The sequence below is a fragment of the Thalia democratica genome, chromosome 7 (assembly GCF_965202585.1).
Source record: "Thalia democratica chromosome 7, ktThaDemo2.hap1.1, whole genome shotgun sequence".
NCBI lineage: Eukaryota > Metazoa > Chordata > Thaliacea > Salpida > Salpidae > Thalia > Thalia democratica.
The window spans coordinates 54,215,669-54,243,273 of record NC_139171.1 but is presented as its reverse complement, the minus strand read 5'-3'; the positions used below and the strand labels follow the sequence as shown (position 1 = coordinate 54,243,273).

The 27,605-nt window shown below is 25.0% G+C and overlaps 1 protein-coding gene across 1 annotated transcript; it reads right to left on the bottom strand.

Moving 5' to 3' along the window:
* Nucleotides 1-11,393: 11,393 nt before the first annotated feature.
* LOC145841571 (integrin beta-1-like) lies at nt 11,394-27,142 on the bottom strand (the record flags this gene model as incomplete). Its single annotated transcript, XM_082948926.1, has 19 exons — nt 11,394-11,459; nt 12,556-12,722; nt 13,300-13,430; nt 13,708-13,844; nt 14,350-14,478; nt 15,878-16,080; nt 16,365-16,477; nt 16,782-16,909; nt 17,406-17,482; nt 18,303-18,414; nt 18,936-19,076; nt 22,113-22,202; nt 22,407-22,556; nt 22,969-23,100; nt 23,538-23,715; nt 24,124-24,239; nt 24,384-24,496; nt 25,782-25,921; nt 27,063-27,142. Coding segments are annotated over 19 exons (2,403 nt in total), but the record flags the coding sequence as incomplete, so codon positions are not given.
* Nucleotides 27,143-27,605: the final 463 nt, after the last annotated feature.

Sequence of the window (27,605 nt, the reverse complement as noted above, 5' to 3'; positions counted from 1 at the left end):
GATTAAGAATAAAATTGAAATTATTGAAAATTTAAAGATACCACATAAGATAGTGTCATTTTAATCTTTCTTTAACACTTAATTTTTAACATCCTTTGCATCCATTTTAACATAAAATGTATTTTCTTTTTAAAATTAAAATATTTTTTAGTAGTTAAATTTGTAAAAAACCTGGATTTAAAAAAAAATCACTAAAAGGACTGAAACTTTAGACAGTTTTTACATGTTAAAATTTAAGACTTTAATTTTACACAACTATCTATCATATAAATAAAACAAGAATTTAAAGTGGTTTTACAGTATTTTTCAATGTTGTTATAAATCTAACACAGTACCTTTCCTTGACCTATAATTTAATTTAAAGCAAAAATAGCGCCAAAAACAAGTAATTTCAAACTTATAATAGAAATTTAGAAAACCTGGAAGAAATTTTTTAAAAAAACAGTTCACCACACTGAATAAAGCTAAAGTATCTAAATAAGATAATAAATACTATAAGTAGATAATGGAGTTTATTATGTATATTTAGAGATTCAAACACTGTAGTCGATAAATATACAAGAAAATAATCAAATTTAATGATAATATTAAAATGTCATTAAATAATAACTATATGTGAGGGTTGATGCTTTAGGGGGAAAACAATTGTTTTAAAAAACTACTTTAGGTTAATGTTTTAATATCTAAACATATCGGTCAACACATAAACAAATATATATATATATATATTAAAGGTTTTATAAAAAGTTCTGATCGATAGTGCTCGACAAATTAAATTGGAGCTAAATATTTATCTAATTATATAACAACTATAATTTAAACAGCTGTTTCACACATTGAAATGTAAAATTTCATGTGATAGTTAGTAAGTTACAGTTTATTATAATAGTGAACAGAAATTTCGATTTTAAAATTTTTATAATAATTGTGACGTAGTAATGGTACAGTTTATTGAACGATTAGCTGAATTTAAAATAATACGCTGTGAATGATATTTTATGCTTTTTAGGAAAGTTTAAAAAGGTTATTTTGGAAAAATGTTTTAAGCTATTAGAAAAAATTTTTTAGACTGTTGGGAAAAATTTTATAAAATACTCGTGTTTGCCGCTTCGATTTTATTTTGTTTTAATATTTACTTGGTTTTAATTTTGTTAAAAAAGTATTTTTGATAATGGATGTATATGTTTTGTCTTTCTCTTTCGCTTTTCTTGTTTAGTGTTACGTTCTTATCTGATTTTTTGATTTCTATTTTTTCTAAGTTACAAAGTTTGCAGCCAAATTAAGTATTGAATTTTAATTTTGTCCTGTTTAATATTACCCATTTAATTTTGTAGTCTGTATTGTTATCTTTTAAGTTCCATATGTAATTCGCTAGTTCTGTTGTGTGTCTTTTTTTAATATTGTTGAATGATGATTTGTGGTTTCTGTATTTTTGTTTAAAGGTATTTCCTGTAGATCCTATATACGGCTTTGTTGTTTTATTTGATGTTACTGTGTCTTTATAAATTATATTTGACACTGATTTGAAAAAGCATAAAATATCATTCACAGCGTATTATTTCAAATTCAGCTAATCGTACAATAAACTGTACCATTACTACGTCACAATTATTATAAAAATTTTAAAATCGAAATTTCTGTTCACTATTATAATAAACTGTAACTTACTGAAGATCACATGAAATTTTACATTTCAATGTGTGAAACAGCTGTTTAAGTTATAGTTTTTATATAATTTGATAAATAAATAAATATATATATGCATACATATATATATATATATATATATACATATAGAACTAAAACACACAAAATAAACTTTTGCTTGGGACAGCTGTTTCTGCGTTTAATACGCGTCCTCAGCCAAGCTTTATTCAATGAAAAGCAAATTTGTAAGTACAGCAATAAAGTTATACAAAATTAGGTATTACGTAACAATAGAATGGCTAGTTCATTTTTGACAAAATTATTAATAGAGTTTTTAGATAAAATGTTTCCGATAATGTATACAACCAGTTTGTAATTCGTTTCTTTTGTTTAGACATTCAGTTTTTTAACTTTTAACATTTCGATTTTTTCCGCATTGCATAATTTACATCCGTTTTTTAATCTATAGATCGTTTTCGTCCTTGTTAATATTTCCCACTGAATTTTAAAATTAACTTTGTTTTTTTAGTTTCCAAATGTACGGCGATAAAGTTGTCCTATTTCTATGTTTTTCGTGTTTGAAGCTGTACATGTGCTTTGTGTAGCGATGATAGTCAAGTAGAGCCAACGTAAAGCTTGGTCTAGTTTTCAGTTATGACTGTCGCTTTATGTATAATATTTTCCATTAGTTACCTTCCATTTACCGGAAATTCTTGTTTTTTGCAGTCACACATTCGCCTCTCTTTGTTCTACGTGTCTAACATCTTTCGATTGTATAGCATTATAAGTTGTTTCATGTTTGGCATGCAGGAATAGGACAATTTTAGTGTCTTCATGTAAAAAACTTTACAATATGGATGGTCTTCAGTAAAGTTTTTGTCCACAATCTTTATGAAGCACTTCCCAACCCGCGTTGCCACACTTTTGCAGAATGGGACATTGAAATACAAAATATTTCTTCTCCTTCTTTTTTTTGTTCTTACCCTTCTCGTTTTTGTGGCTATAGGCTAACTCGTGATCGTACCCTGTTTCTCTTATAGCTTCCTGGTAATGTTGGGTTGTTTCCTTGAAAATGCTTTGACTACTAGAAATCTTTTGGAGGCGGTTATTCACTGCGACCGGTATGTGATTTTACACATGCTCTGGATGATTTGACTTGCTAATCACATTAGCCGTATGCACATTTGGTTTTTTATACGTCTTATGGCTTTAATTTTGAAGATCTAAAGTTACATCTAAAAAGTCTGTTACAAACAGATTGACTTCGATGGTAACACCAAAACCAATGTTTTAAAAAACTTTTCTTATATTTTTGACTTTTCTCTCCATATCTGGTCCCGGTAGAATGTCCACCACTGCTAAACCATCGTCACGGTATATGCCAAAGTTACCATCTCTAAAGGTATTTTCCTTCTTCAATATATCTAAAATATATTGACCAACCAATTCGCAAATTTCTGCGCCATCAAAGCTTCCCATAGGTACATCAAAGCTGTTCTTGTTATGCCTTTTCGACCATGGTTCACCTTCGTGGAACAGTACTGATTTGCAGCAGTGTCTGATTAGTTCTTTTTCATTTTCCGTGATTTCAGTTAAGCCAGCAGCAAAATTGAAGGAGTTTTCCAAAATTGATGCTGAGATGGCTGGATAAAAGCTAACTATATCAAATTTGATAAAACTTGAAGTTGATTTAATACTTAAGTTATTAAACCAGTTTAATACCTCATAAGTGTTTTTCCATTGTATTAAATTACTTTTTGATCTTATAAAATTGTTCATTTTATCTAAATTTGTTTTGGCAGGTTTACCAATAAAAGTTTCTGCCGGATTAATTATTCTACAGCTTAATTTATTTGGGAAGTTTGGTTAATGATCTTTTAAAGTAATGTAACATTGTTGTTGAGAAAGTTTGGGAATTTTACCTTTTGTTTTGTTTTTCATAATTATTTCCCTTGCTTCATTATTATTTTTTTCGATGAGACTGTTTTCCGATTTTTTGTATGTAGATGTGATGTTTCCTATAATTAATTTCTTATATTTATCCGGACCAATTTTGAGATTTATCTGCAAAAACAAAAACTTTTTTGGTAGACCTTATTTTCTTTAAGTCTTTGTTAAGTTTTCGAGTAAAAGGGTTTTGGTATTTTCAGAATTTTAAATTACTTATTAGCTCGTAAGGGTCGTTTTCAAAATTGGTTGAAAGTTTATCCTCGGGAGCTCGTTTTTTTGTTGGATATAGACCGTCACAATCTGAAACTTTAGCTTCTGTGTTTTCATCCCTTAAATGGAATGCTTTCCATCTCATTTTAGTTATCAGTTTATCTACTATTTCGTACACTTTAATTTTGAACTCTTTATTACTACTACTTATTGGTATGCTCTTCAACAAATAATTGAAGTTTATAGGTCTTAAGTAGCGTATACTTTTAATCATCTTTTAAACTTTAAAGACTCAGCTTAAATAAAAAAGCGAGAAACTTCTTACTTGTTTTTTGAAGTCCGTTGATGGTGAGAGAGGCTCTCCACTTTTCGTAGGTGCCAATTGTAGAACTAAAACACACAAAATAAACTTTTGCTTGGTACAGCTGTTTCTGCGTTTAATACGCGTCCTCAGCCAAGTTTTATTCAATAAAAAGCAAATTTTATAAGTACAGCAATAAAATTATACAAAATTAGGTATTACGTAATAATAGAACGGCTAGTTCATTTTAGACAAAATTATTAACAGAGTTTTTAGATTAATTGTTTCCAATAATGTATAAGGCCAGTTAGTAATTCGTTTCTTTTGTTTAGAGATTCAGATTTTTAACTTTTAAGATTTTGATTTTTTCCGCAGTATATATATAAACAAAAGGTTTAAACGATCGTTTCGTATATGATATATATAACCTCATGTAGTCGTCAGTTAAGCTAAAGTTTTACTTTAAAAACTTAAAATTTTTAGCAATACTGATGACTATATGAGGTCATACATCTCATATACGAAACGGTCGTATAGAAATATTGTTTTTGTATAGTCAAATAAATACTTACCTCCAATTCAATTTGTTGAGCACTATTGACCAGAATTTAACAAAAAAATCTTATAATAGACATATATATATGTATATATATGAAACATATTAAGTTAAATATAATGTCAGAAAAAAGTTTGAGCTTCTACTTTATTAATGTTGTGTTTAATTTGTTTAAATGACACTGTCAGTTTTAAGTGAGCTAAAAAAATCAAATTTGAAAGTTTCTTGTTAATGTTTAAACTGTAGATCTCGCAAATTTCAACTAAATTTTTCAACTTCAGGTTGAAACATTTCAACTTTAGTTTATAACAATCAGGCTTGCTTCTCACAAGCTTATTTTACAAAATCAATTAATTGTAATTCAGTTTTAGTAGTTACAATTAAAATTTTTGAAGTAAAATTATACTTACTAGTTAAAACTCAATGCACCAATTTTTTTAATTACATTTAATATTATTTTCTATAAGAAGTTTTAAGCAGCTAAGTAAAAATATTATTAAAAATAAAAGCACTTTTTAAAATATTGCTTCATATTAAAAATATAAAAGTATTTCATTTCTAGAAGACAGTTGTAACTATTTTTGAAATATTAATTTGGTGTTATTGACATAAAAAATATGAAAATAAAAGTTAGTGACCTATGGTATGATTAGGGGTAAGAGTGATAATTAAAAAATAACCTTAAAATTGTTATCTGCTGAAATGGAGTAGGTGTCAAAAATGCACGAAAATTAACTTTGTGCCTTTTTGAAACCTACTTTTTGGGTTAATGTAAAAAGTGATCTTTCATGCAAAAGTGTCCCTTTGTGAAATTTGACATTTACCCCATTTAAGCAATTGATAATCATAAGTGTTTTATTTATTTTAAAATTTAAACATATTCAATAAAATATTTATACTTAATAAAACTTACTAGCTTTAAATTTTATTGTTAAGTTATTACTTAAGTTTAAAGTGAAACAACTATTATGTCAAAATGTTATGATTTAACCTCGTAAAATATAAATATTTTTTTTAAAAGAAGCAACTTTTAAAATATTTTAGTTAGATACTAAATTTAGAAAAAGCCTGAAATGTTTCTGTAATTTTTGTTGTAAGGTAGTTAACTTGATATGGCCAGTTTATGTAACACTTTTATAATAAGAACTCAAAACTTAGAAAAAGATAAGTTCAAAATATAAATATCATTTTCAAAAGGTACAGAAATTTGCTTTTATATAACCCTATTAATAGCTTAACAGTTTACTAAACTCCTAGTTTATTAAATTAAACAACATTGAAAGCTATCAAATATTTATTCCTAGGACATGGTGCACGAAAAAACCTTTTGGTTATCGAGTCGCTCACTACTTGGATACCTGTTTTAAATTTTTATAATATTAAAGTCGAAGAATATTTTTTGCAAAAAAGCTTGTTTCATACAAGTAGATAAATTTATTATAAAACAAAAAAACTATTTAGAACTTTATAAGTTAAATTGCTGTCTCAAATAAAAAATGGTACATCATTTTCATTTTTTAGCTGTGTCAGAATTTATTAAAAAGTGTAATATAATTTAGTGGCACTTTTAATTCTGTTAACAGGCTCTTATTTTTCTTAAAATTTATTAATAATAATGAAAATTTATAACTTTAAACTGTGTTTAGCTGTTTTTAAATTGTTTTATTTTCCTGTTTTGTTTGTGTTTTTTCTAATTTTAAGTTCTTAGAAGTGTATATAAATATTTTCAGTCAGTTATCTATACTTACTACTTCTTTATCACAATTAGAAATACCACAGGATTAAAAAAAAAAAACAAGTTTAAAGCTGCCCTGACACTGAATAGATAAGCTGCTCTGTAGGTATGGACTGATGTAATTAGTAAAGACAAACCTAAGAGAGATAAATTAAGTCTTAGATCAATAATTTTGGTAAAGTTGGCAACTAAATCTATTAAATAGTTATTAATGAATAAATAACATAAAAATTAATTGTTTTAAGTTTTTGTTGTTAAAAAAATAATAAAAAAGCGATTCATTTTTTTTTTTGATCCCAGTAGGTGTCAAATATGCTTGAAGAGAAACTTTTCCACAAAGATATTTTTGCACCAGGGTTTACTTTTGCACATTTTAAACTTTTTTTTGCATTTACTTTAACTTTTTTTTTATTTTAAGTTTACCATCACTGTTATCTCTAACCGTTTACCTCAGTTGGTAAGTATATTATTTTTTTAATCAATTTTTCTTTTTTTTTTAATTTTGTGCAAAATGACCCTTCGTGCAATAGTGCCTTTGTGAAAAGTTTCCCTTCGTGCATATTTGACTCATCGTGTAAAATTTTCTTCGTGGATATTTGAGCCGTTTCTTCTAAATAAAGTCAACACTTAAAACAGTTATTGATTGCATAGGTTAAATTGAAATTTAGTTTTTGTCAAATAAAATTATTACGAAAAACATTTAGAAGTTTTATCTCAAAAATCATTTAAAAATCAATAGGTTTCTGTAGATCTAAATAATAACGTTATGATATTAAAAAATACATATTGAAAAAAATAAAACACAAAAACTCAGAACTGTTATTACTTGAAAAAGCAGACTTTGAATTGTAAAAAAAGTCAGAAGTTAAATGTGAACAAGTGTAACAAAAGTAAATGAAGTAAAAAAAAAATATGCACCAGTAAATTTACTAACATGTCAAGACTGACTTAGATCAGCGTTTAGAAACCTAAGCTTATTTAAGATACTTAAGATTTAAAAAATATGTTTTAAAAACTTAACCCAATCTTATGAAGTTTGACTAGTTGACTAATCTTTTGTATTATGTTTTATATAAAAACTTAAGGCTTTTATTTGACTGTCTGAAATACTTCAAATTTGATAAAGCGTTACACATTTTTTATAGTTAAAATTTTTTTAAATTGTGAAAATAGTGTACTAAATAGTGTTTTGGAATATAAAGTTGTAGCTATTGACACAAAAAATGGTATAGTTAATGATGCTTAAACTAATATTAAATTTAAAGAATTAGTATTTTTAGTGTAACGTTTGTTTTAAAGTATGTACACAAATCGTTTTTTTTATAAGCCTGTAGTGAAAATTAAAATTAAAAAAAAAGTTTTATTTGATAGTTGCTATTTCTTAGAAGTACTATGATCTTTTAATAATGTTTAAGTTTTAGACTTTTTTTATGCATCAGGTTGTATACTTAGATTCAAAAAACTTTGTATAAAAACATAATAAAATACTTTTTATATGTTCTTATTTTATAGCTATGTGCCAGGTATACAAAACCATATTTTAAATATCTATTATTTAATACCTGCCAGGTCTAAGTCTTAATTGCAAATTAATATTCTATCGAGTTCAGAATCTTTTAATATAAAGTAACGGCCAGACTCAGTTCCAGCTTTTTACTACTAGTATTTAAACAAGTTATTATTGAACATATTTTATTTTTTCTGTAGACAATTTTGAAAAAATACATATACAAAAGAGTAAATATGTAAGGAAATAGTATAACAGCAACACAGTTAACTAACAAGTATAGAAAGAGAACATTTGTACACAATTTTCTTTTGTAAAACAATATAGTCTATAATGTAATATATTAATTTAAGTTAACCTAAATGACTAAACATTTTTTAGATAAACCAAATCTTATTTTTTCAATTAAAAAAAAAATAATTTAATAACTTAATTTACTTTCAGCATACTTTATAAAATTAAAAAATTATTTACAACAACAAAAGAATTTTTTACTAGAAAAAAATGCTATCTTAAAATATAAGAATTATAAATTTTATAAAAAGTTATCCCAAATTTAAGGTATTGTGTACAACTAAATTAAGAAGTATGAAAATATTATAACCGAAAAAGAAGATGACCTTAAACCAGATGAATTAATTGAAGACGCTAAAGACCTATGTGAATATGATACTTCAAATTTTAAAGTTCATTTCTACCAGGTTTTAAGTACAACCTTGAACTATTGAACAACATTTGTCCTGATTACTAGGTTTTGAAAAAGTCACTAATAGGAAGTGATACTTCAGAAAAAAAGTTTGCTTTGGTCTAAACGCGATCTTATAGATAATACAAATCCTGTTAACTTTCACAAAGTAGTTTCATCTGAAAAGAATCCAGAAGAGTCAAGTACTTGCAAGGATCTAAAAGTTCGTTTGCTACATGGTAAAAAACCAGAAACGTAAAAAGCATCTTGAGGTCAGGATTCAAACCATAGAAATCTGGAGCTGGTGGCCCGGAAATTTACCACACAGACAGCATCAGTTTAGCATACAACTTCGGTAAGTGTAATGCAAAAGAACACCTTCTTGTTAAAAAACTGTCCTATTACTTTGTTAATGAAGTCACAGTTCCGAATGTGCATTTACCAATTAAGAATTCTTTAGAAGACGACGGCTATAACATGATGGCATATACAGAATAGTATACTAAAGGATCTTAATTTAAGCGTTTTAAACATTTATGTAAAAGTTCAAGATTGCCCTAAGAACAAGTTTAATAGTAAAAACAGGAAAAATCTGAATGATACATTTCACAAAGATGAAGCAGATGAGTTATAACTAGTAGCTCATCAGAATTCAGTAGCTCCCGCTTATTTGTTAGAAATTGTAGAAAACCAGTAACAAATGAATTGTTGTACAGAGTATTCAAAAGTGTCTCGAAAGAAAACGAGCAAACAAGAATAACTGAGTATAGCTGGAGATCAATTAGAAAAGAACTTGTGAAGAAATCAGCTGAAATTAAACCACTTGAAATTAAATCACTAAATCAAAACTTATAGAAAAATTAGAGTGTAAAAAGGAACAATTTTTATTTAATGTCACTGTTTTATTTAATGTCCAGATGTTTATGTAAATACAGAAAACAAGACAAAGCTTTTGGGAAAGCAAGATGAAGACTATAAGATTTTATTGCGTTCAACCTCAAATAATAAAACTAAAAATTTTAAAATTATTAAACATATTTTTAAGGTCAATGATTTCAACAAAAGTAAGGAACTTGTTTTAAAAGACAAATATCTCTTTTTTCATGTAGTTAAGTTAAGTAAAGTCAAAAACATATTTGCTAAAGTTTGTGCTATATATAATTGACAAGAAAATGAGTACAACAGAGATTTAGTGGCTTCCACTTGTTTAGCAGATGAAATAGATAAGGGTGTCAGTCACTGTATGCATGAAAATGCGGTAAAAAATTGTCTTTTGCTTTTGTCGTGAGCTCGGAAGAACACAATGAATTTTTTCTTTTTGATTTTAAGACAGCGAGTTTTTAAAGGACATCAGAGAAAGTTGCTATGACGTCCGAAGTTCAAGGGGTGAAGGATGATATTTGAAGCAGGAAATTTCCGACTTTACTCCTGCATATAAGAACATTTTCAAACCAGATGGTAATAATTGCTATTAATTTATCATTCAGTTTATCGTCCGGCTTTTGAATACTAACTAATGGTAAATAGTGCTCAAATAATAATAAAGTCTATTACTACATACTTAAACCTTTCTTTAAGTTTTTTATTAATAACAGTTAAATAAAAATAAATAACAATCGGAAAAAAATTCTTAAAGAGTTTATAGTAAAAGTAGATAACTTATGAATGATTAAAAAGAATTTAAATTATGAAAAAAACGTGTTTAGTTCAGAAAAATTTAGTAATATAGTTTTACGATATTTGTAAAAAATTTTAATAACAAACTCTTTATAAGTTGTAGTAGGATTTTACTTCAACAAAAGAATTGTTTTAAACTTCACTTGGTATACTTTACTGATTTTCTAGAAAATATGTTCTACTAAAAGCTTATCTTATGAATATATATTTAAAATGTTGTCTATTCTTATTAGTAAATAAATATTATACATGAAACATTTTAGAAAATTTTAGTTTACAATTTTTTTTTGTGAATTATCCATAAAATATTTTACAAATGTTTTTAACTATTTAATTAAAGACCTATAAACACAGTAATTTTTTATTTGAACAATGTGACTGCTGACGTCGTGGTCGTGGTCAGGTTAAGGGGTTGTTTAGGTTAGGCTTTTTTTCCTTCGCTTGCAACCTAGTTATGTGTTTATTAATATCGTCCAACGATAAGCGTTTAAACGACGTAATCTAACATCATAAAAGGTTATTTATTTACAGTATTAAAAACGTTCAAATCGAATATTCGTTCAATTTAATTTATTAATTTTACTACTATACTAATGTCAACGAAACTATATTAATTGAATTAGGACTTATATAGTACGAGTACAAAACAGTTGAAAAAGTAAATAAAAGTGACACAGTTCTATTTAGGTCAACTTATATACATTTGCTTAGCATAATAAATTGTTTATTCTCTCATACACTAAAAATAAGAAAGTTTAATTTATTATCCAAAAATTTGTAACTTTACAAATTTTAATGAGTTATACAAGTCTAAGATAAAATTTATATTTTAAAGCAGCTTAAGTGTAGAACTAGGATTAGTCTTTGTTTTGATTTAAGAAGGTTTGCTGTTAAAAACATTATTCACAACACAGTTAAAAATAACAAATTGATAAAAAATAGGATCTAACGTTTTGAAATTTTACACTTTTTATGTAAGCTTTCATAATAAAGAGAATAAACTTTAACCATTTAATTCTCATATGACCATAAGTGTTTTATAAAACTAATTTTTTAAAAACACAGTATGTTTATCAGTGTATATATGTTTTGACGTTAAACGATAAATAAAAAACTTCAAAGACTTTATTTTCCTATAAAAGCAGGATTTTCCACACGAACAGACGCTTTGTTGAAAAGAGGATTTTCTCCCTGTATACATAATAAATAGACTTTCTTAGTTTAAATATTAAATAAAAAAAATAAAAAAATTGAAAAAATAGTGGTTATAAATTGAAAAATTGTAGTTATTATATATTGAAAAAAAAAAATTATGTAATAATTGATAATTTTTTTTAAATTCTTCGTTTTTTAAAACAAAATATTTTGCATATAGATAAATTATTTTTGACTTTTACTTGTAAACGTTAGAATATTTTAAACTGGAGTAATTTTAGCAAATTCTAATTTCGTACATCGTTTTTTAATCATAAAAATATTTTTGCTTTTATTGTTCTAAAATCATAAATACTTGATTAGAGGTTATTATTTAATAAGTTAATAAAAATTATTAAAATGCTTATTTTTTGTACAATTTTGCATATGTCAAAGTTAGCCACCAAAAATAAAATATTTATGTAAAGAAATTACTGTACCGCGTTTTAAGTTTTAAACATAGTCGAATATATTTTTAACAATAATTTTTTCTAATTCTTATAAAGCTAAAAACACTGATAAGAATTTTGTTTTCGATATTCAATAGTTAAGCTACTAAAAAAGTATTTAGTCGATATACTTTAAAAACAAGAAGTTTATGTAAACTACTACAACTAAAAAACTGAGAGTGAACAATTTGTTTACTATCGCAGTAGTTTAACAAATTTTCGTTTTTAACTTTAATTTGTTTCAAATTTTATATTAAAATAGTAAAAAAAATATTGTGAAACTAACATTGTTTAAACTTTATGTTTGAAAAATAAAAAGTCAATCATACTTAAATATCTATATTTTAGCAGTCGTTTTTATTAGAAAATACTCTTTTTATCTTTGTATTTTATACTTTATTATAAAAAAAAATAGTTAGACATAGTTTTTTAAAATAAATGTAAAAAGGGTTAATTTGTTATGATATAGGTTTTAAGTCGATGTAACAATAAAATTGAACTTAAATTTCAACTGAAACTAGTTATAAATTTTGCTAAAGTTGAAAAACATTAACTTAAGAGAGTGAAATAATTATGTACTGTAGAATTACACAATATGATTTAAAATGAATAAAAAAAGTGTTCAGCATATTACTATAATTTACCTGAGTCCATCTGCTTTTCTTTTGTTCTTCAACAAACTGATTGTATTCAATTTTATCCCTAAAGTGAGTGTACATCTTCCACGCAATAAGAAGAACTATTCCTATGAATAGTATACCGCCAACTACCGAAAAAACGATTACTAATGCGTCTAATGGTGGATCACAGTCTGTTTGACAGAATATAATAAATTAAAATAATTACTAAAAGTTATTATACTTTGTAATGACTCAGTATACAAAATTAATTGTTAATTAAATTAAATTATTTCTTACTTTATAAATAAACAATTATACAAACAAAAAGTTTAAGTTTAAAATACTTAAATATTCAATATTATTATATGAGTTTAATAATTTAATACTGAAATTATTAAGAATACTGCGACAAATATGTTTTGGATTTAAACGTTTAGTTTGAATAAAACTAGCTAGTTTTTAGTTTATTATCTAGAAAATTAAACTTTATAGCACAAACAGTAAACTAATTAACGTATTTTTAATTTTTTCTAATAATTATGTGCTGTATTTTCAATAGTTGTTAGTTTTACCGTTTATGTTCGCTTTTCTTTTGAAGTCATTCAAAAATTCTAACAAACAAAAATTTATCTTTTAAATTAATTTAGTCTTAAAGTATTAAGTGAAAGAAAGCTATAACCAATTTTTAATTTTATTAGTTTGTTTATAACTTTATAATTACCAACTTTTTTTAGTAAATCTTATAATAAGTTGTTATTTAAAACGTACCAGTTTCTTGGTTAAACTTCTTAATGTATAGAAAATAGTCTTTTAGTTCAATATCCCATATAATGTTGTAATAAATTCTACAGGATGTATCCGTATCTTTTTCTTCGCAAACGGGTGAACCAAAATTAACACTATAAAGATATAATTTATTTAAGGTTAAAAAAAACATTAATACAATTTTTGTTTATAGTTCATAAAAAAAATTTAATAATAAAGTTGTTTTTTTTACCAATTCAATTTTCCTAAATTTAATGCTCTCGTTTTAGATAAACTAACTCAATTACTATAGTTTTAAGATTTTTAACCTCAACACATATATCTAAACCTAAAAACACTTTTTATCGCAAAAAAGTCCACTTAAGTAGGAAATAATTCGTTTTTGTGTTTTATGCTACACAAATAACAAACTTAATGTTATCGCACAGCTTGCATTCATCAGATACGAAATTGGTGGTATTTCTGCACGCACTTGTGCAATCTGGTAAGTTGTCGAATGCTTTGTATCTAATTTCTTTACACAGGTCTTTGCAATTTTCATCTGGATCCTGTTTACAAAAGCTTGTTTATTTAATAATATTATATTTACGTTTTATTAATATTAGAAAAAGTATCACAAGGACATTTGTAGAGAACTTTTTTTTTTTAGTTTTATCACCGTAAAGTACGTATTTAACACTAAAAAAAAGTAATCATAAAAAACTAATCAAAAAGTCAAAGAATTTCACTAAACAAAAATTATGAAATATATTTTGAAAAATACTCCTAAATAAAAAATAATTTAGATCAGACCGTATCTATGAAGTACTTCTTAATTAGAAAACTATTATTGTTCGTTGTTAAAGTGTTAATTTTCTTTAAAACCTATGTTATACTCTAAAAGGTTTTAAGATCACGTAGAGTATATTTATTTTGTTTTATTAAAGATGCCTACCTGATTGGTGTCATTACTGCTCACTGTTTTTTACTACTAAAATCAATAACAACAAATATGCTAAAATAATTTTAAAATATAAAAATTGCTATCATTTATTCAACATCGCTTAGTTAAACCTGGCTTTTTCTGGTGTTGTCGTGAACGCATATTGCACAGCTTTTAAATGTGAGGTCGGAACATTCATTTTTCAGTTCTTTACATTTAGGATGAACACATTCTTGGCAAAATGCCCCTTCGTAGCCAGGCTTAAAAAGTTATTAGTTTTTTTTTTAACTAAATGTTATACCTATTAATAAAGCTTTTGTATTTACCTTACATGTAGAAAATGTTAGTTTAGTGTTAATTTAGCATTTTTAAATTTAACTCATTTAACTCAACAGTTTAATGTTTTGCTTTAAGTGTAAAAAGACGACTTTGTTACATTTTATACAAAGTTTTCAACTACAAGTTGAGCACTTTATGAAGTTTACAAAAGTAAAGCTCTAAAAGATTCTGTTATTCAAATTTTTGTTTACACTAGTTTTATAAAAACTTTGTTTCTATAAAAAAAAATATTAAATTTATTGATATGATGTTATTGTAAACATTTTAAAACACTAAATTATAAACGCTTAGCTTTTAACACTGCAGCCATTGTATAACTTTTTTAGTTGTATTCAGGGACATAGCTAGCTCAAAAAAGTTACAAATCTGCAAAAAATAAATCATCTGAAATAACACGTCCTAGCGGGAGCACAGCAATTTAAACTACCTCTAACATTATTGAATTTAATCTGAAAATATGCAGTTATGTTAATACATCAAAAATTGAATGTTGAAGTACGAGTGATAACTGTATACAAGGTAATTTATTTTGCTCCACACCCCATATGACTCTTTATGTCATGCCACTTGTGTAAACCCAGAAAACATTCATTAAAAAAATCAAAATTTAACTCAAAAACATTAATATTGTTTTCATTCAAACATTTAACGTAGTCAATAGTAACAACAAGTTAAGCAAATTTTTGTAACATAAAATTGTATGATTTTGATTTTTGAAGCTACAGCTTTCAATAGGTTTAATTTTGCATTGTAGCTTTTTGACAAAACAAAGCTTTAACGCGCTAAATGTTACAATTTGGATGTATTTAATTAGTTCAATTTTTTTACGACACTAAAAATGCTAAAGAGTACATATATGTCAAAATTATCTCTCAGGAGTGCATAACAAAGCATAAAAAATACTAAAAGCTAAGAAAGCAGAGTCTTTTGAAGCTGAAATAAAAGCAAGTTTTTTCGCACATAAGTATACGTTTCTGTAGATCAGAAACGTACCAAGCCACGTCCCTGGTTGTATTTATTAATAGTGTTATGAATATAAGTTTTTACTAATAAAAAAGTTTTATATATGAAAATGATCAAAAGTTCATTTTTATTTAAATAAAACCCTGAAAACAAAAGATATATACATTATTTTTAAATACTATAACCTGTTTGTATTGTGCATACAAACTTAGTCTTCTTGAGTTAAAATAACCAATTAAATAACTTTACTCAATTCAAGCTATTTGGACCATTGTCTCTAAAATGACAACCATTTTATGTTATATTTAGGTGAAAAAGAAGTATATACAAATGCTTAAAACTTTTAATACTACCCACCAATCCGTCAAAAGTATTACATTCACACTTATCACAGTTGCAGTTTCCATTACCGTTGCATACAGGTTGACTTGCATTACCATAAGACTTGCATAGAAGTTTGTTGCAAGTACAAATCTTCGTGTTTTCATTCATTGTGTACCCGTTCTTACATTTGCACCTCTTATTATTGTTACAATTCTGACAATCGCCCTTGTCTGGACCTAGATTTTAAGTTAAAAAAGAAAACTAATTCAAAAAAAAAAAACGTTATTAGTTTGATGAACTTTATGGAAAATATATATAAATATATCGCTGAAAAGATTGAAGACATTTAAAAAATAATTTTTGACAGACTCAGCGTCATAACAAAAAGTTGTAATTTAGTTTTAGACTAATTAAAAAAAAAAAAAATATTGAATTTTAGTTAAAAATTTTTTATAACTTAACAAAATACTAAAAATGTACCGTACATATAGGTAAAAAAATTAACAAACAAATTATAAACCTCCGCATTCTCCTTCATTATTACCGCTACACCCACTGTTTATACACTCGCAAAAAGTTCCAAATCTCTCATTGTAACATTGACATTCACCACATTCACAATAGCCACTTCCACTGCAAAATGTTTGAATCTACTTAAAAAAACTATAGAAACTATTTAGTCATAACTTAATATTATAGAGCTTTTAAGCAGGTATTTTATAGAAATATATAAAACTAACGAGTAACCGTGTAAAATATAGTTCTTATTTAAAGCAAGGTGTAGTACTTTATTACTGTATTTTTTACATGCACGAATATTTAACTTTCAACAATATTAATTGTGCTATAAAAATAAATAATTATTCTGAGTTATTCGGAACTACTTTCTTTTGATAACTCTTTTTCTCAAAATATATACAAATTTAACATTTTTAACCTGCATATTTGACCTGATTTGCCACTTGTGAAATTTTGCTTGCACAGATCTTCGAATGAAGCACCTGAATCAACTTCACACTGGCAACTCTTTCCAGAGTAGCCATCACCACAAATGCAGTATCCACACTTTATTATATTTAGATGAAGGTGCTTATGTAAAAATAAAAAATACAGTAACTAAATTTTAGTTTTATTATAGTGTTTACAATAGTTATTCTAGTAAAAGTAAATAAGTAAAACATTTTTGAAAACTTGATATTTAAATTTTCTTTTTACTTAAAAAATAATCAAACGTTCAATCATTGTTAAGTAAGTCTATTAAAAGCTAATGTTGTTCAGCAACAACACTTTTATCAACATTTATTAATCTTAAAATATTTTTTTTATTATATGCATATACTATTTATTAAGTAATAAATTCTTTGAAGTACTTTAATTGTTTAATATCCAACACGTGAATCTTAATTTTCAATAAATTTAAAATTCTTTAAATCATGTTTTAGTTTGCTTTTTTTTTGCTTATAGTTTTTTGCTTTTTTTTTGTTCTCATAACTTAAAACAATTTTGTATAAGCCGCAAATCGATATAAATATACTACTTTTAATGTTAAGTTATAACTTACATCGTATGTACCTATACTACTGCATTTGTCACTATTATCTTCCTTGGTTGACGAACACGCACATTCACATTCGTACTCTGTTGTTAGTAGTAACATATTGAAAAGCTCTAACTTTAGATTTTTAGTTTACTATGTATAAGAGTAAGTTGTTCGACAGAACTGTTTTTTTCGATAAAATTGATCTTCGATTCAAAAAAGTAGGTACTTAACAAATTTTAACGCCTTTAAATATCGTAACTTTTTCACTTAATGTTTTTTAACTTTGTTGTAAAGAAAGTAGAACTGTTTTTTTATTAAAACTGTAAAAACAACTCGAAGCAAGAACTTTATTTTATCTTAAAAAAGATTTAGCATTAAAAACTTTATATCTTCAATATAAAAGTTGCTAAAAAACAAGAACAGTTTTTTTTTTCGATCAATAATATTTTAAAGATTAAAGAAAAATATTTAGAAAACAATATTATTATGGAATTTTGTCAGTTAAGCACACATATATATATCTATTTATAGATTCAATACAGAACAAAAAGAAAATTTAAATGCTCTTCAAATTTTATAACATTGCTACTTTAGATTACAAAGTGTATAATAACGCATGAACAGTTAAAATTGTTACATTTTCATTGTATCAGCTGATAACTGTTTAATTGTTTTTTTAAGGGTAAACCTTCTAGGCAGCCAGTATTTTTTTGTTTTATACCGGAAAAAAATATGCCTGCTCTTTTAACAACTTTAGTAACAACTTTTAGATTAAAGCCATGTATTTGAAAGTTAAAACAGTATACTTTTAATTAATTATTGTTAAGAAAACATGAGCTGATACAAACCAGTATAAATAACTGGTTCAGTTGTTTAGAAACAATTTATAAACTAAAATTAATTAATTTGTTTGTTTACCAATATCAATAATTATTTCATCTTTCAATTGAGGAGATTTGATGGTGAGCTGTTCTTTTTGAGAGGCATTAACCGGACATTTCTTAGCTTTAAAAGTAAACTGAAACGTTACCTGTTAATAGTTTACATTAGATTTTAGGCGAGAAAAATTATTAAACATATAAAGTGTGACTTACATTACTAATTAATTAAAATAAAGTAAACTTATAAGATACTTTTGTATCATGTATAAAAAACTACCTCAAAAATAATTGCTATAAAAATATTGTTGATGTTTTGTTCAGGTATTACATTTAAAATTTTAACCTTTTATTCAGCCTTCACTACTAATTTTCAAGTTATTAAATACATAGTTGTTTCCAAAATTGCATAAGCATTTGTAAATTGACGAACTAAATAGATTGTGTTCGTAAAAATATAAATATTGTTGGTAAAGGTTGCAGTTTTATTTTTGACTCATGTAAGTTTTTTATTGATAAAAATCTAAAAATTTAATTAAAAAGAAATTATTATTTTATTTTTTATTTGGGAAAACTATAACAAAAAGTAGTATTTAGAAATAGTTCTATTTTTTATACATGTTTTCCTTCGAAAAGTTAGTGACTAATAATGAAAAAAATAACACGTATTCACCTCATCGTTTATATTTCCTGCATTGTTGCAAGACAAACTATTCTCAGTGAAATGTGAGCTACCCGGACATTTAACTCTGTACTGCATTTCAATGTTTGCCAGAACTTGTGGAGGCGTGAGAGTAAAAAAGCTTTTAAGTTCCTGTTTAAGAACATTGGTTGTAAAGTATTTGTAATTTTACTAATATTCTAAAACTTTTGTTATCTGATTCAATAACTAAAAATTCTTGTGAGTTTTAACATTTCCAGAACTAACATTTCTATTTAAAAACATACTTAACATAGCAAATTTTAAAAGTTGACTATATTTGTTTTTCAATTTAAAAACATTTAAAACTATAACTAAAAGTTTAGGTTTTTTATAAAAATACCAAAACATAAATGGCGTAAAAGTATGTAGAAAATCTATATAGTTATTGTAGCTTTTTTTAGTTTAGTGTTATAAGCATTTTTTATACATGTTAAGTTATTTGGTCATAATCTCTTTATAAATATAATATTCAGAATAAACCTAAAAACAGTAAATAAGCTTTCACTACAAACTCAAAACTCTAAAATAATCAAACTTATCAACACATAATTTTTAGTTTGCTAAATTTATAAATAAGTTATAAATCGACGCAGATGCAAAAACACATTATATATATTTTTTTATTTAACTACATAGAAAGTAGTATCAGCTTTTGAAAAAGTTACACAACGAAATAATAAGGATAAACTTAATATGAAAATAAATAGTTAGCTCATAATACCTTCTTCTATATACATGATTAAAAGATTTTAGCATTGTGCGATTTATTAAGTATTTGTAAAGTTTAATGAGTAAATTTACTAAAATATATTGATAGTTTATTGAAGATTCAGAATGTATTCATAAACGGTAAACTGTTCATTTTACAAAATATACAAGTACGTTAGTTTGATACATTAATTATAGTATTTCGATTCCAGTATTTAAAAATAATAATTTTAGTTCTATTAGTAATGGTTAAATGAAAATTTAAATTTGGACAATTCAAATTCCGACAATTCAAATTCTTAAAAAAAGTATTTGAAACACTATAATTCAAAAAGTATTATAAATTTTGAAAAACTAAAATATACATTTGTAGATCTTATTAAAATCTACAAGCCACTTTTTATTTTTTTCAAAATTTTAAGTATTTTTAAAGCTGTTTTAAAATTACTAAAAATAATTATGTTTTTTACTTTAATTAAACTACATCTCAAAAAATATTCAATGTATTGCAAAATGAAAAAAACGGCTTTTAGATATTAATAGGACCTACATATATTTTTTTTTATTATACACATGACTAATATACATTACTTTTTTACCATTTTGTGACCATTTCAATTTTTTTTAAATAATTTGAATTTTCGGAATTTGAATAGTCGTGCACTCATTAGTAATAACAACAACTTGATAGTTTTTGCGGCATAATGAACTATAAGTTTAGTTAATGAAACTTTTAGCTTGTCATTTGCTTTTAAAGTTAAGATGTAACTTTATTTGTTTAGTTAAATTTGTTGTTTAATTAAACGTCTTACTTTTCATTGCATCTTTAAACTAGCTATACTACTATTTGTAATGCTTACAAAATTGAACAATTTAGTTTATTTACTTTTAATTATCTTAAAATAGTTTACCAAAATGAAACTAGTTTTTATACGTACTTAAAAATAAGAAGAAAGTAAGAGCTGCTGAAATTGTCATCTTAAAAAACGTGTTACTTTTACTATTTTCGATATCTAATAAATGAGACAAAGTTTCAAATTAACTGAAATGTTTCTGTCATGTTAAAAAAATATACTGATTTAGTATTATTACAAACAATTTTGACATGTTTATTTCTAAAGTACTATTAAATAAAGTTTTTATAAAAACAAGATTTTTGTACAAAATAAGCATTTATTAAATGTTTCTATAATAATGTTATTCTTTTTTTTTTTGATTAAGATGCTTAATTAGGACTTTTTTTGGTCAAGATAAAAAAAAATTAAAAATTGCTAGTGTATTCTTGTTAAAACTTTGTTTTTTTTAGCATAAAGAAAATTAGTTTTTAGTATGTGAAAAAATCTAGCTCAAATTACTTTAGATATAAAATTATAATGACAATAGTAATAATAACAACAAAGTCAACTTTTAAAAAATAGCTAAATAAACAATAAAAGTGTTTAAAACTTCAAATTACTTTATCACGAATTTTTATGAATCATGTAAATGTTTTTAGATTGTACTTTTTTTTGTATTGTTGCCCAGAAAGTCAAACACTTATTACATACAACATACACCGCTTTACTTCACAACAACGGAAGTTACGTCACAAATTAAATGTAGGTATGCAATGCAATGTGTATTACTAAAAAATGATTCATAAAACTTATTAAATTTTTCATCTAACTTCGTAAAATGTTTTTTTAAATATCATTGTAAAATCAATTACGGAAGACAAACTAATTATTTTTTTAAATTCAGTTTTTGAACATTTTAAACATTTCTTTTTATAAAACTGCATCGTTTTTTAGCTAGTTTAAATGATGTAAAATTTCAAAATATATATTTTTCCGTTAAAATATTTCTAATTTATAAATTAATTTTTGTTTTTTAAACCCATTTTAATTTTACGCAGTTTAAGACTTTTTTAAAGACCTCTGACCTACATGCATAATGTTGCAAATTTAATATTTTATAAGTTGTTTTCAGCCTATATCTATGTTTCTGTTTTTTATTATATATATATATTTATATATTTATATATATATATACATATTTATTTCTTCGAAGTATAACATGAGCTACTACGTTTGCAATTGAAATGTATAACTTAGAATAAAATTTATTAATAAAAAAAAACTAATTGCTATATTTAATATAAATAGTTTAACAATGTTATTTTAAAATAAAAATAATTTGTATAATTAAAACAATTTTTTGATAAAAAGGTTCTCTGTTATTAGGTTAGAAAATATCATAGAATTGTTTTATCTATCGTTAATTAAAGTACTAAAAACTAATTAAATTTTTAAGGCATTAAAACTTTTCTATTGAACGACTTAAATTTAAGCTTGATTCAAATTTTTGCAAAAAATGAAATATGAAAAAAGAAATTTATTCGTATTTAACAAACGTTTAGTCTTCTTTTAACTAGTTCAAAAAATTCTATAAAATACTTACATTGTAAGTCTCTTCTATTACACCTACAATATTACTTGAGTCTGAGGCAAGTTGTCTTGTAAATGAAGTATCTAGAACTTTTGTAAGCTCCTAAGAATAAATATTTCTTTTATTTTGTATACAATATCATATACTAAAGTACTGAATTAGAACATTTGAAACTACTTCAAGTAGCTATAACATTGTGAAAAACATAAAAAAACATCTAAAAAATGTTTACTTAGATATTAGTATTGTATTATACTAGTTTTCTTGTAAGTGGTTAAAAGTATTTTAACAATTAAATAAAATTACTCTGTAAAGTGGATAGACCGATTCAGTTACGGCAAAAATAGCTTGAATTTTGTTTTCTCTGAAAACATCTCTTAGCTGACCAACAGAGGGGTAATCTTGCTCTTTACTTTTGGCATATACAGTATCGTTCGGAAGATATTTGTTATAGCCCTGTTTAGTAAACATTTCGTTTACATCCATTTTTGTTGTATATATTGAATATAAACAATAGCTAGTAAATGAAAACAATAACTTTCAAACATATTTTTATTTAGTTTACTATTGAAAGTAAAGTCTAATTGTTTATTAGCTGAAATGTAAACCAAACATACAGCACAGTAATGGTATCATTGTTTGTCATCTTAACAGAAAGTTATAATAATTTTATTAGTAAAAAGTGAATCGGAATAAAGTTTAGCAAGTAAAAGTTGTTATACTACAACCAGTTTTGGAACATGAGACTTAAGTAAAGCTCTAAAATCTACATTTAAAAACTATTTCGGGACACTAAAACACGCTACTTTAAATGTTTTCTTTTGATACTTATATTTATAAACATTTTTATAAGAAATTAAGAAATTACTTTTTCAAGGTGACACTGCTTGTCGTTTGCTTCTAATATTGCTGCAAGTTTTCCATCCAATGCAATGTGGGGTGTAGCATCGGAGGCGTACAAAATAACTCTCAGTGAATCGTTTCTCCATCCTATGATGCTCTACAGAACTTTAAAGTTTTAATTGACTTTATTTACATTTATGACTTTATGAGAAGGAGATTCGTATATTCAATATTAATACTTTTATAAACTTGAACTATACATAGAAATAAAAAACATACTGAATTCAAGCTAAGCGTTTGTTACAAAAGATTTTGAAACAAAAAATGTCTGAACCGTACATAACTAAATATATAAAAATAAGTTTTGTTAAAAAGTTGATTTAGCACATTCTACTCAATTTATGATTTTTAAGATAAAAAATGTTTTTATTAAATGCTGTAATGACGTATAGCTAGGTTACTTAATAACAAATATGATTTTATTTTTAACTGAAACTCAACAAAGACTGAAAATTTACAAAAATTCAAAGTTTTAATATTTTACGAAATGGTAACTTTTCAACTGTTAACACTAACGAACTTATTTCCACCAACCTGACAGACAGCTATCTGCAACAAAGCGTCGAATCCTCCCTCAGGAGAATCGATATTACCAGAAATAGTTGTTTCACCAACTACTGTTTTGAACTGTTCGCCATCTTCTGTGATTGGTAGCTGATGCTTGAACCCGAAAACTGGACTGCAAGCACTTCTATCGCACGGATTCTTTAAACTGAAAATTTATTGTTGTAAAACATTAAGTGTGATATTATTATTACTACAAAGCTTTAATTTCGTATGTTTTTATAAAGCAGGAAGTGCTTAGAGAAGTTAAACTTGCTATTGTTATAACATTTTTAAATTTAAAACACTAATTTCTTATGCTAATTATTTTTTAAAGGTAAACCATTTTAGTTAACTTTAAATATCTATCTTATAGAAATATGATCGTTAATTTATTTACCAGTCAATAAAATATTTTATAGTTTTTAATGTCTGTTTTAACTGCTTTATAAAAATAACTAATGAAATCCCATCTACTAATTTTTTTAGAATTTTAATAAACTGAGCTTTTTATAGTTCTTAAAACTTAAACTTTATTTTAATGCTACTTGGAAACATTTTAAGTCAACAAACTAACTGTTCAGTAACTGTACTTGCATACGGCATCATGACTTTATCAACAAATGAACCGAATCCGAGGTGAACGTTGCTTGTGATGTTTTTAATGTCCTCGACTAAATTATCTCCAAGACCCTGTGAGTTGAAATCAGACTTGTTAAAAATACATTTGTATAAACAATAAAAATATCTTTAAATATATATTTTTCCTAGAAAATAATTGACTATTGAGTAAAATAAATAAGGTTTGTAAAACTTCTACTAAAACTTGGAACAAACTTTTAATGTTTCTAAATCATCGCTCATAGAGTTTGACAAGTCCATGACATAATACAAATCAAGTGGATAATCAACAGTCTTTTTAAAATCAACGTTAATTATGTCAGGGTTTCCTAATTAATAAAAAACGTTGAACAGTATTTAATTATAATTTTTCTTATTGTATACTATTAATTTAAACTAGTGATGTACCAAATCCAGAATCCAGATTCTTATCCAGATTGTGAAAAAGAACATTTTTTGCTATCGGCTTTATTATGTTTTATACCTAGATTATTGTACTTGTACTTAAAAAAACTTGTTTATTCGAGAAATCTTTACTGCTCTTTAGCACTTTTTAAATGTTTAACATGTAAATAAAGATAGTTTTTCCGGCGTTTTACAAACAGTTATTTCTAAGCATTTGGTTAAAAAGACTGCGTGTATGATATAATAAAATTTTTCAAAGAATTGTATAAATAAAATAAAAAACGTATAGTATTACGAATTTCATTAAAATTAAGAAACTTAGTAAAATTTAGTAGAAGTTTTATAATTACTGAGGTTATTAAAAAGAAAGGAAAATAACGGTCGTCTACATTTAAGTAAATAATTTTGAAATTGGTCTTAGCTAAAGTATACCATAACTAAATAACAAACAGTTAAAAATTATATTTTTTATATTTTACTATTACTGTCAATAAAAAAAAGTTAACAGTATACTATATATGCAAACATTAAAAAATGTATCATCATTATTCGAGTATTAGAAATGAATTCACAGCTGTAGTATTTAGAAAGTATAAAAAAAGTTAAGCAAATTGGCCTGGTGAAAGTTTTAATTAGTGCAATTATCTTAATTAGACTAAGTAAAAATTTTTAGCATTTTAACATTTAAAATTTTAATGTTAACAATTTGTTTTACTTTCATATCATACAAGGTACGAATATCAAATTCAATTGTAAAAATAGCTTAAAATCATAATAAATCTTTAATTTAAATTAATATTTTGAGTAAATATTTTGTTTGTCTTTTTTGTACGATGCTTAATTTTTTCTCGTACTGTTAAAAAACAAAAGTTTTACAATTACATTATTTTATTTTTTAATAAGATATATTTTTTTAAATTTTTACTAAACTACTTGCATTATAATAAAAAAAAGTATAAGTTTTTCTATCATTAATACTACATAAAACTTAAATAACTAAAACCAAATCCAAGTAGATTAAATTTGAAAAAAATGTGAAACTGAACGGATTTCAAATTTTATCCGGGTACGAATCGGCAGGATCCTAACTTAAAAGAAAATTCAGACCCGGATTAGGCTGGATGTTACATAACAAAAAGATTCTATACAGTGAATCTAGTATCTCACTTATTTAAATCAAAACTTATCATTTCTTATACATAAACAAACCAGGACGTAATTTAATATTAATTTTTTGAGGTTTTAACTGAACAGCATCCCCTGAAGATTGATCAGCAAAATTTTCATCCTTTGTGTTTTTTGAACTCGATCTGGGATTTTGTCTGTGTTCTGCAGGACACGAGTCGTCACTTTAAAATATTTTTGTAGTTCAGCTTCTATGTCAACTACCGTTTAAGCACGAGTTTTGGTCACAGCACAAAAACAGTAATGTGTACTCAAAAAGTCCTGATGTTAAGCTTTAAAAATTAAAGCTAACATAAAGGTTTAAAACACACTGATTTTATGATTTAATTATGAATCCTTTTAAACAAAAACGTAAGCACTCACCAAAAAGTTATCTTTACTGAATTAAATGAATTATTTAAATAATATAAATAGTAAATATAACAAATAAATCTTAAAATGTATTGTGTTTTTTTATGATCAGAACAGTCTAACTGTCTTATAGATTTATAAAACATTCAAATATTATAGATATCTTTTTTGTATCAAAAATTCAAAGATGTTTTTTTCAATTTACTTACAACAACTTAAATTAAAAATTTCTTTTCGCATACTATTTATATAAATATTTAAATTTTAGAAATCAAAAGTTTTAAATGCAATATCGTTATTTTTGAAAGCACCTAAATTTCATTAATAGTTTTTTTAATTGCTGCAGATTTTAATCTTAAGTTATGTAATATAAATTTAATTATTCGTTAGCTAATTTATGTATTATTACTAACAGGTAAGATTTTCTTTTTAAATTTAAATTTTGGGAAAAAAAGCGTACTTAACTTAAAGTGCGTACATAATTGGATGGTTCTATGTTAAGTTTTTATGTGACCTTGTTGCTAACTACTTTTATCATACAGTCATTACTTTAAATTAACTGGCATTGAAAAAAAAGATGTTGGTATCTCTTAATAAAACATGCAAAAAAATAGGTTTATAAGCCTATATAAAATTACTAATATTAATTTTTGAAAGGTATAAACATTTTTATGCTAAACGAAAGATTTTTAATCATAGTGCTACAATTAAAGAAGCTAGTCTTTTCAGTACAAATTTGAATAAAGACGGATTATTTACAAAAATTATAAAGTTTTTATGTGTTATGTAAAAATATTCTTATTTACTTGCATAACTTTATAAATAGTTCTTTTTAGTGTTTATTGATTTCAAGCCCTTGTAAGGCTATAAGCAAAATAATTTGCAATTAAATTTTAGTAAAATTTAACTAAGCTTCACAAAAGTGTTCCTATTAAACAACTTGAAAATATATACCTAGTAGTTGTACACCTGAAAACAGGTGCAGACGAGTTGCTATCCTGAGAGCACCATTGACAGTCAGGATGCGCAGATATGCACTGTTTGCAACTCCTCTGAGCTCTACATAAAGATGCAGCTAAAAAAATTTTAAGTTACATTGATATTGAACTTTTTTATTAACAAATTTAAATAAGTGATTAGTTAAACCTTTCTGATGTAAAAAATTTGTGTGTAACATTGGTATGTACTAAAATATTGTTTAACTAAATACTTAATTTAACTTAACATAAATATTAGAACTAATAGTTAAAACAAACTGTCGTAATTAACTCATTATTTAACTCACTTGATAATGTCACTTGAGATTTGCAGCAAGCAATTATATGAATTAAAAACACTAATAATAGAAATTTGGCCATCTGAGCTAACAATATGTGTTTAAAATAGTTTTAGTATGTTATCAATTATTCTGAAAATTAAAACTTAGATTAAATTAATGTATATATTTACATTATTTTTACATACTACTGAAAGTATTTTATCAGTAATAAATCATTA